The sequence below is a fragment of the Chelonoidis abingdonii genome, chromosome 11 (genome assembly GCF_003597395.2).
Source record: "Chelonoidis abingdonii isolate Lonesome George chromosome 11, CheloAbing_2.0, whole genome shotgun sequence".
Lineage (NCBI taxonomy): Eukaryota > Metazoa > Chordata > Testudines > Testudinidae > Chelonoidis > Chelonoidis abingdonii.
The window spans coordinates 40379009-40389642 of record NC_133779.1 but is presented as its reverse complement, the minus strand read 5'-3'; the positions used below and the strand labels follow the sequence as shown (position 1 = coordinate 40389642).

Genomic DNA, 10634 nt, shown 5'->3' with positions numbered 1-10634 from the left:
AGGGCCTATAGGGGGCTCAGGATAGGTTACGAGGGGCTGGGTGGCTCAGGAGGGGTCGTGAGGGGCTTGGGGTGCTCAGGATGGGTTACATGGGCCTGTGGGTGGCTCAGGATAGGTTACGAGGGGCTGGGTGGCTCAGGATGGGTTACGAGGGCCTATGGGGGGCTCAGGATAGGTTACATGGGCCTGTGGGGGGCTCAGGATAGGTTACGAGGGGCTGGGTGGCTCAGGAGGGGTCGTGAGGGGCTGGGGGGGCTCAGGATGGGTTACATGGGCCTTTGGGGGGCTCAGGATAGGTTACGAGGGGCTGGGTGGATCAGGAGGGGTCGTGAGGGGCTAGGGGGGCTCAGGATGGGTTACATGGGCCTGTGGGGGGCTCAGGATAGGTTACGAGGGGCTGGGTGGATCAGGAGGGGTCGTGAGGGGCTAGGGGGGCTCAGGATGGGTCTGTGGGAGGCTCAGGGTGAGTTACGAGGGGCTGGGGGCCCCGCCAGCTCTCAGGCTGCTCTCTGTGCTCTCCGGCAGCGAGAGATGCATGGAGGCCTACGAGGTGCTGCTGCCCCTGGCCGGGGTGAAGCTGGGGCCCTGGCTGGAGCCAGTGGAGGAGGGAGACACCCTGGACAAAGGTGAGTCCTTGCAGCTGGTCCCCTCTGACCCCGCAGCCACCAAACGCTCCTCGCTGTGGGGTTGGCAGCTCAGGGGTGGGCGGGGGGAGCCCATTGCTCGACCGTGCCCCCGTGGGGAGGGGGGAACCGGCTGCCAGGAGCCGGGGGCCCTGCCTGCCAAGGATGCACCAGCATGAGTTTGTTCCCTGCTCTAGGAGAGCCTGGGGCGTGCGCCCCGAACAGCCCCGGCGGCAGGACGGGGGCCATGCTGGACGAGGCCAGGAGGTTCCTGGGGAGAGCGGAGCCCAAGGGCGAGGAGGCCAGGTCGGGGCAGGCCGGGGCTGCCGGGACCCATGGATGGAAAAGGTAGCAGAGCTCCTATGGGAGGGTTGTCAAGGGAGCAGGACTGCAGGCTTCTGAAAGGGGCCCCAAGACTCTGATCTGAGCCCCGGGGGCTGGGACCCCGAGCTCCCAGTCCAGGGTGATAAATCCAGCAGCCTCCAATCCCGAGGGATGGGACCCTGAGCCCCAGAGCACCCCCCATCCAGTGGGATGGAACTCTGAGCCCCCCCAGTCCCAAGGGATGGAACATCAGCCTCCTACCCCAGAGCCCCCTGCCCCCCATGCCAGGGATGGGACCTTGAGTCCCAAACCCAGGTCCAAGGGCTGCTGGGCCCCCTCTTCCCCTTCTCCCAGCCTGCTCTCGACACCTCTCCATCCCAGCAGCGCCCCCAGCCCCGGTTCCCAGGGGCCCGGAGGGGCAGAGGAGGGGATCCTGTACGAGTACATCCGGCGGCTGCGAGCAGAGCAGGCCTCCGTGGAGGTCTCTCTGCTGGATCTGGGCTGCCAGGCGGTGCCTGGTTCCGCCGGTGCTGTGATCCACAGTAACGACGCCATCAAGGCCATGGTGGACGAGGCCGTCAGGGTCGCAGGCGGGGTCCTGCCCAGGGAGACACCAAGGCCAAAGATGGAGAAGCCGCAGCTGCTGCACGACTTAGTGGCCATCAGGGTAGGCAAGGGGCAAGGCGGCCTGGACTAGGGGCCAGAGTGCAGGGCGGGGAGCCAGGACTCCGGGGATCTGTTCCTGGCTCTGGGAGGGGAGTGCGGCCTAGTGATAAGAGCCAGGTCGGGGTCGGGGGGAGCTGGACTTCTGGGATTTGTTTTTGGATTTGGGAGGGGAGAGAGGTCTAGTGGCTAGAGTGTGTGTGTGTGTGTCAGGACTCCTGGGTTCTATTTCTGGCTCTGTCACAGACCTGGTGGGTGACCTTGGGCAATTCACATCCCCCCCCACTCCGGTGCCTCAGTTTCCCTTTCTGTAAATCAGGGACCCAGAGGGCTGGGAGGCTTGCTTAGTGTTTGTGAAATATTATTACTGGAGTAATTGCTGAGCAGGCCATAGCGGGAGCCCAGAGGGTGGGGTGAGGGGCTGGGGGAGTACAACACGTGGGGCATGTGGCTGTCTAGTGGCAGGATTGTCAAGCATGCGGGACCCTCTTGTGGCTGCTCCCTGCAGAGGGACACGAGCCGGGAGATCTGCTGCAGCTATTGGGACCCTGCATTTAGCTCGGGCTGGAAGGGCAAGGCCTGGGGAGCCGGAGCCCACCATGGCCCAGGGCCAGCCACTCGCTGCTGCCTCCCTGATGGCACCTCTCTCTGGCCCCAGGAGGCAATGGCGGATCTGAAGATCCAGCTGCACCTGGCGGAGAAGGAGACGCGAGGCCTGGAGCTCTGTACCTACATGCACCGGGCGCAGGAGGCCGCCCATCTGCTGCTCATCGAGCATCTGCAGGGGGAGCTGGACGAGCTGCGGGGCCGGTGCCCCAGCTCCGGGAGCAGCAGCAGCGGAGACAGCACCAGCTGCAGCAGCTGCCTCGGGGTACGTCGGGCTGGGCGCAGACACAGGCGTGACCAGCTGGACAGCAGCCCCACCCATCTGGGCCCCGAGGAGAGGGATGTACCTGGTGGTCAGGGAAATGCAGAGACAAAAGGGAAATTCTCTGGGGCCTGGCCCATGAGGCAGCCACGGACCCCAAAGGGAGAGCAGCTCTGCCCCGACGTGGGCGTTTTACATCCATTGTGTACTGGTGTGAATGGCCTCATGGAAGAGGGGATCTGCCCCGCCGGGGGGACAGGGTGGAGGGCGCCACAAGGGGGATCCAGGTGAGAATTGGGGCCTCTGCCGGGTTCACAAGGAGCCAAGAGGCCGTTGTGACCCCGATGTCTCTCCTGGGGGTGGGGCGTCAGCGGGTTCTGAGCCCAGCTGACGCGGAGGTTGTGAGCTGGGCTTGTCAGGTGCCCCCGGACTCTGTCCCAGCAGCCGCTGCGCGGTGCCAGGGGAGCTCAGGGATGTTCTTGGGTTTCTCCAGGATGTGGGGAGACAGGAGGCAGAAGCGGCAAGACCCCAGGCTGCCCTGGATCGGGAGACAATGATGCTGGAGCTGGTTGGGACGCTAGCCCGGTGAGCACCCCCTCCCTCCTGGGGGAGCCCCATGTCCCTGCTGCCGCCCTCCAAGCCCTGGCAGTGTCACTGATTGCACAGGGGCCGCAGGCTGTGGGGAGGAATTGGGGCCCCTGCCTGGCTGGGGGGCACAGAGTGGAAAGATCTTGGGCGCAGTGCAGTGCCCCATGGCTGGAGACTCAGCCAGTGGCTGGGGGGAGGGGAGATCCCATCTTGGGCGAGGAGGCAGGGGGAGATCCAGTCTCAGTGTGGGTGGCAGGGGAGCTTCCCTCTCCACGGGATCTGTGACACCCTTTGTCAAGCCTTTGTTTCTGTGGCAGGAGCAGGGAGCTGAGGGGCCAAGCCCAGGGCCTGGCGGCCTCCCTGGAGCAGCGCAGTGCAGCCAGCCGGGTGCAGCAGGCCCAGTGCATCGGGATCACCAGAGACTTCTTCCAGGCTCACAGGTTGGGATGGAGAATCCTGGCGCTCACCCCGAAAGGCCCCGCCGGGATCCCGTGCACCCCCCACCTCAGGCCAGACTTTCCCAGGGCTCCCTCCTGCTACTCTCCTGGGGCTGCAGCCCAGCCTGTGAGCTCTTTGTCTGGTGCCTACAGGTGCCAGTTGGGGCAACACGCCCGAGGGGAAAGGACCAAGAGCAGCAACCTGGTGACGCCTTATTTGAATGGCTCCCAGTGCTTGGTAAAGACAAGGGCAGAGCCCAGATCTCTGTGGGAATGGAGCTGAGGTCGCACAGGGCATCTGCGAAAGAGCTGGGGAGAGACCCCAGGAGTCCTGGCTCCCAGGCCCCTGCTCTAACCCACTGGGCCCCACTCCCCTTCCCGGGCCAGCGATGGAACCCAGGAGTCCTGGCTCCCAGCCCCCTGCTCTAACCCACTGGGCTCCACTCTCCTCCCTGGGCCAGGGATGGAACCCAGGAGTCCTGGCTCCCAGCCCCCTGCTCTAACCCACCGAACCCCACTCTCCCACCATGCTCTCTCTCCCGCCCCCAGCTGATCTGGGAGCAGCTTCCCTCTCCTGCCCCCTCCCGCGAGCCAAGTCCCTGCTCCTGAGCCCACCTCTCTCCGCAGTGCCCTGGTGCTGGCCTACAGGAATGCCAGGAGGAAGCAGGAGGCTCAGCTGCAGAGGCTGGAGGCCCAGATGGGTGCGATGGGCGAGCGGCACAGGGAGCAGCTGCGCTCGCTCACGCAGGCTGTGCAAAGGCTGGAGGAGCAGCGCATGGCTGCGGCTGGCAGTGAGACCTTCATCTAGGGCAGAGCCATGGCGGGCAGCGGGGGTGACCGAGTCCCTTCCGTGGGCGTGCAGGGGGAGACCAGCTGGCAGGGCCCAGGGTCACCTCTCCAATCCGTGGGGAGCTGGGAGCAGGGGGTCTTCTGTTAGTTGAGTTTATTGCTCATAAATCACAGCCCGTGGCCCCCTGCTAGCCCAGCCCTGGGGTCCCCACACACAGCTGTGCCGATGCCCCCCAGCCTATCCCCGGTTTCCCACACACAGAGAGCTACTTCTGCCACTGGGCCAAGCGTTGGGAGGGAGGTCAGTGCCTGGGTGGTTTATTCTCTGTGCTGAGCAGGAAGGGTGAATGGCGGGGGGTTGTACAGGGGAATTGGGTCAGGTTTTGGTTCGTGCTGGGCCCAGGGACTGTGGCGTTTGGGTGGAGAGGAACTCACTCAATAAAGAGATCTCCAGTCCGAAAGGGACTCTTCCCTGTGGCCTGCGACATTCCCGAGGGCATGATCGAGCTGAGCTGTCTGCGTCTAGCCGGGCTGCTCTTTGCACGTCCTCTGTTACAGATTCCCATAAATGTTCCCTCTCAGCTGCGCAGGGGGACGCCTGGCATGGCAGAGTCTCCAGCTTCATCCTTAACATTGGTCCTGGAGATCACCATCATCTTTTCTGGGCATCAGTAGAGACAAGGGGTTGCTGGACTCCAGTCCCTTCTGTAAGAAAATACACAGCTCCTTTCCCTGGGGCCTCTCCTAGGGATGGCAGGGGGTGGGAATGGGAACAGGAAAGTTCTGATCTTCTCTGAATGGAGCCGGGTGCTTTCTGCATTCACACCTATCCCAGCACAGACCTGCAGTGCCAGCAAAGAGCCAGCGGAGGGCGCCTCTGCACACAACATGGCGCCTCTCTGTCCTGGGGGAGCCCAGCAATGGAAATAGACTGGGGTAGCCTCAAAGCCAAGTGCCAGACCTTCCCCGGGGAGCACGTTCTTGTAGCCTCTGACAGAGCAGCATAGAGGTGAGGCCCCTGCTGAACTCAGCTGCATTTAGTAACTGATCTAGCTGTTACACATCATGCACAATTATCCTGTGGAACTCTCTGCCACAAGATCTTGTCGAGGCCAAGAGCTGAGGAAGAGTCCAGGGCCAATCCCCTCAGTTCTGCTCCTGTTCAGCTCTGGGCCGTGAGGTTTCTGCAGCCCACAGAGGCTTTGATGTCTGCTGTCGCCTTCGGGCATGGCGAGCCCCAGCCTGCACCGTGAGCTCCCAGCCAGCACTGAGCAGGTCAGGCAGGGGCTCGTGAGCAGAGCAGCATCTGTCTCTTTCAGGCACTGTCTTGCTCCCAAGTTCCATAGGAAGGGCAGGACGTGTTAGTCAGATTGTGGAAAGAGCCACTAGCCTGATCTGGCCATTGCAGAGAGGAGGAAAAAAGGAGTCCCACCCCCCGCCCAAGCTGTGGGCAGCCTTGGAGAATATGTGAAGTGGAGTCATGTGACTAGCAGTTTGGAGAGGGGGTGGAAGCAGGGAATCCTTTCGATCCATTTATCAGAGTGCCCGCCACGCCAGGAGCAGCAGGGATCACTATTGAGGCCAGGGAGTTGATGTGTGCCTGGCGCGTTTTAATAACAGCGCTGAGCCTGGGACAGCCTTGGACTCATGGCTGCTCAAAGCAAGCCCCCCTTCAGCCTGACCCTGCTCTGTGCAGTGGTTTCTAACAGCCCTGCCTGCCCCTGCATTGCACCAGCGCCTGGGTGATCCGTCACTCGCTGCCCTGACTGTACCCAGGACGGATAGGTCTGGTGGAGAGAGGAAACCCGCCTCCCACGACCCGGCAGCCAGAGCGGAAATCAGGTATTGTCGCTGGCCTGGGATCTGCACGGCATCCCTCATGCTGACTGTGTCCCCAGCACGCAGCGCAGAGCCCAGGGCCAGGGCGATCGGAGGCAGAGCTGGCGAGAAGGGGGCTGCTGCACAGAGGGAGGAGGCAGTGGGTTAGACAGGAGATTTGGGCATTACCAGGACAGCCCAGGAGAATGACACCCGTAGCCAAGAAGCAATGCAGCCTTCCCCACCCTGCCCTGCCACGGCCAAGCCTGTCTAGCAAAAGCAGCTCCCCAGCCTCCCCACCCCCTGGCCTCTCTGCCTGCGGGCTTGGGATGCCTTGCCCACTAGAAATGGGACTGAGGCCAGGTCTACACTGCGACTTTAAATCGGTTTAATGGCCGATATACCGATTTAACGCTGTATCCGTTCACATGACGTCGTCATTAATATCGATTTTACCGCCTCCTTAAATCGATTTCGGAACTCCTCCCAAACGAGAGGAGTAGCGCTAAATTCGATAGTGATAACTCGGATTAGGGTTCATGTGGACGGAAATCGACGTTATTGGCCTCCGGGCGGCATCCCAGAGTGCAGCACTGACCGCTCTGGACAGCAATCTGAACTCGGATGCAGCGGGCAGGTAAACAGGAAAAGCCCCGCGAACTTTTGAATTACATTTCCTGCTTGCCCAGCGTGGAGCTCTGATCAGCACGGCTGGCGATGCAGTCTGAAATCGAAAAAGAGCTCCAGCATAGACCGTACGGGAGATACTAGGTCTGATCGCTGTATGGGGAGACAAATCTGTTGTATCCAGCTCCGTTACAGAACACGAAATGCCAAAGCGTTTGAATAAAAAACTCCAGGATACACAGCGCTGCGTGACAAGCGTAACGGGAAGCCAGAGACTCAAATGGACGCTCATGAAGGGAGGGAGGGGGTACTGAGGACTCCAGCTATCCCACAGTCCACAGCAGTCTCTGAAAATTATTTGCATTCTTGGCTGAGCTCCCAATGTCTGTAGGTTCAAACACAGTGTCTGGCGTGGTTCAGGGAACAGCTCCTCAGTTTATTTCCCCCCACCACCACGTGAAAAAAAAAAGGGAAAGATTGCTGTGCTATGGCGTTTGCTCAATGCACTCTACGAAAAAGGCGCCAAAGGGTTGTCTGCTGCCTTCACAAAGGGAGGGGTGAGGCTGTACCCAGCACCACTCGGGGCAATGTTTTCTGCCCCATCAGGCACTGTGCTCTCAACACGGAAGTGGGAACTATGGGATAGCTGAGGAACAGCTACCCACAGTGCACCGCTCCTTAAATCGATGGTAGCCTTGGACCAGGGACGCAAGCAATCGATTTTGTGATTGCACTGTGGATGCGCAAACCCGATTTTATAACATCGGTTTTGTAATATCGGTTTAAACTACTTCGAATTAATCGTGCAGTGTAGACGTAGCCTGAGATGCACCCATGTCGTTTGCAGCTCTCAGCCTGCAGCCACAATCCCTCCCTGTCCCGCAACCTGGGCTGGCTGGCGAAGGTGACACCAGAGGCACCAGGCTCTGTAGCACCAGGCCCCCGCCCCAGCTGCTCTCGGGGTCACAGGCAGCTGGGGTGGGAGGCTGGGGCAGAGCAGGTCAGCTCACTCTCGCTGGGAACAAAGACACCCCCCCCACACACACACCATATTTCCTGAGTGCCGATGAAGACATTTGTTAACCCTGACAGTGGGATCAGAGGTGACGGTGGCAGAAGGGCATGTTGCATATTCATGAGAGGAGCGAGGCCGTGACCTCGGGCGGGTGGGGGCCTCCCTGGCGGTGCAGACAGAGGAAGGATGGTCTCTAGGGACAGGATGGAGCTGGGGCCCAACCATGCAGGCTTAAAGCCACTGCAGTCAGTGGAGTCACCCAGCGTTGAGAGGGAGCAGAATCAGCCCCTGATTCAGTGCCTCGGCCCTGGCTTGGCCCAGCACTGACTCCAGTGGGCTGACAAGGGGGGGTGCTGCTGTATGGGGGCTTTCGTTCTCCAGGAGCCAGCTGGAATCTTGTACCCTCGTGTCACCCCGCACTCAGGACCCGGTTGGCGCATGATCCAGCTGACATCTTGCAGGGTCCCGAACCATGAGTGAGGCCCCCAGGTTGCTAGCAATGGAGCTGGGGCTGGCCCTGGAGTAGGGTGACCAGATAGAAAGTGTAAAAAATTGGGATGGGGGTAGGGAGTAATAGGAGCCTATATAAGAAAAAGCCCCCAAAATCGGGACTGTCCCTATAAAATTGGGACATCTGGTCACCCTACCCCGGAGCTTGCATGGGCTGTGGACCCCCAGGTGGCCCTTGCTTTGCTGGACCCGTCACTGGACGGTTGCAACACGAAGCTAGACAGGCACCGGTCAGGGTCGGGCTGGGGTTCCTCAGTCCTGCCTTGGCGTGGGGCTGGACTCGCTAACCCCTGGTGGGCCGGTCCAGCCCTGCCGGTCTCTGAGTCTATGCTAAAGGGCTGAGGAGCTGCTGCGTCGTCCGGGGTAATTGACTGTCTGGGGGCTATCGATTCACCTAGCGCCGACCAACTGTCGGCCTTTCCCCAAGGAGGCCAAGTGTCAAAGTGAAAGGGCGGGGGCAAGGGGCAGCTGAGCACGGTCGTGGGTCTGTGATGTGAAAACGGGAGCGGCGAGAGCGGGTGCGCGCCCGCGGCTGGGCAGAAGTACAAGGCCTGGGGTCAGCGGGATTCTATGGGGGGTTGACCCCACTTGAGATGGGGTCCAGCGAGCAGGGAGCGCTGGAAATCCGCTGAGTTCCGTGTTCCTCACTGCAGGGTAAAGGCTGTGTGCTCCAAGGTGGTGCAAACAGTGCACGTGTGACCCATTGTGCTCACGCACGCTTTTCTGGGCAGGTGCAGATAGGCATGCCACACAGACAGGCATTGCAACTTCAGCTGAAGGGGAGCAAACGGGCACTGCCACCTTGCCCATATGCTGGGAAACGGGCCCTGCTATTCAGCTGCAGGGAATTGCAGCCTTGCCTGTATTCAGATCAGGGCCGGCTCCAGCTTTTTTGCCAACCCAAGCGGCGAAGCGGAAATAAAAAAAAGTAAAGTTGCGATCAGCGGCACTTCGGCAGCAGCTCTACCGCGCCGCTTCATTCTTCAGGGCAATTTGGCGGCGGGTCCGTCCCTCCAAGAGGGATTGAGGGACCCGCTGCCGAATTGTCGCCATCAGACCTGGACGTGCCACACCTTTCCATTGGCCGCCCCAAGCACATACTTCTTTCACTGGCGCCTGGAGCTGGCCCTGATTCAGATAAACCACCACGTGGCCTGGGGGACAGCACAGGTCTCCACTTCTAGGGGTAGCCTCCGAGGTGCTTCAGCTTGCTGTCATACGCTGCTTTGCTGGAGGGACCATTCCTGCCCTTTTCTGGTGAGCCCTGGTATCCCACCACTCATCCACCCCCAGGCTCTCCCCAATTGTCCTGCAACCACACACAGGTGCAGACTCCAGAATGGTGGAGACTTGGGTCCGTTCCCAGCCATGGCTTCTTCCCACTGGAAGCAAAAGGCAGGTTTATCAGTGCTGAATTCACGGTGAGTCCTGTCCAGAAACCCACAGAGTTCAATGAGGCAGTGGGAGCTAAAGTGGCAGGATGCTGGCTGGGAACTGGGTAGCAGCAATCTGGCAGGAGGAAAGTGCCCATGTGTTTTTTCCCCGGGCAGGCTAAGACTCAGGCTAGGAACTGGAGCTAAGAAAGGCTTCTCTGGAAAGGGGCTGGACCTAGCAGGGAAATGCTGCAGTGAAAACAGGAGCATTCAAGCCACATGGATTTCAAGGACAATTTCAGTTTGTAGCTAATTGCTGCAGAACAATTATCCCCTCCCCCACCAGAGCCTGGGCACCGCTGGATCCTGCTGTGCCCACGGAGCTAATTACCCAATACACAGGACACGAGCGCAACGGGCACAGAAATAGGTTCGTGGCAATTAGCATGGCCCAGCCCTGTAATGGGTCTAGCGGCCCTGCCCTGGAAGTGCAAGCAGGGCCAGGAGAAGGCAGCCTAAGCTCACCTCCGGGTCTCTCTCAGGAACACCCCAGTGGAAAGTCAAGAAGCTGTGCTGCATGGTGGCTGGCAATGAAGGAGTTAATGGGAACGGGCAGACGACAGGGGTACCTTTGGCTGCAGGATCACCAGCCTCAAAAGTCATGAGTCGGGCTCCAAAAATCACAAGCTTTTTGAAAATGTTGGCTTGTGTTTATTGGCTTTGAGGTGTTGGAACCGCGCTGGCTGCAGGGCAATCAGGCTGCTCAGCGAAGGGTTTTGGAGGCTTTGAAAGCTCTTCTCATTTCACATCGGAACAAAACACAGGCTGAGTTTTTGTGAAGTGGGGTTTTGGCGAAGGTCCCTTTTCGGCACACTAGGCCAGGTTTGCAGGTCAGATCTCGCTCTGGAACGAAGCGGGGAGTCCACCAGGGATGCGGGAACCTTTCTGTCAAAAATGTTGTTGACAACCAGTAACGGCCCCTCAAAGCTTTCTGATTTG

At 60.3% G+C, this 10634-nt stretch overlaps 1 protein-coding gene across 2 annotated transcripts in view; it reads left to right on the top strand.

Annotated features, from left to right (window-relative positions):
• The window catches only part of USHBP1 (USH1 protein network component harmonin binding protein 1), a 17281-nt gene extending 12581 nt beyond the window's left edge, over positions 1–4700 (top strand). For both annotated transcript variants that reach the window (XM_032763999.1, XM_075070469.1), the window contains 7 exons: positions 526–626; positions 821–971; positions 1332–1614; positions 2269–2481; positions 2972–3063; positions 3384–3506; positions 4131–4700. In XM_032763999.1, coding sequence (XP_032619890.1) covers positions 526–626; positions 821–971; positions 1332–1614; positions 2269–2481; positions 2972–3063; positions 3384–3506; positions 4131–4311 — 1144 coding nt within the window. In that variant the 3' untranslated portion in view covers positions 4312–4700. The remainder of the gene's footprint in view (positions 1–525; positions 627–820; positions 972–1331; positions 1615–2268; positions 2482–2971; positions 3064–3383; positions 3507–4130) is intronic.
• Positions 4701–10634: the final 5934 nt, after the last annotated feature.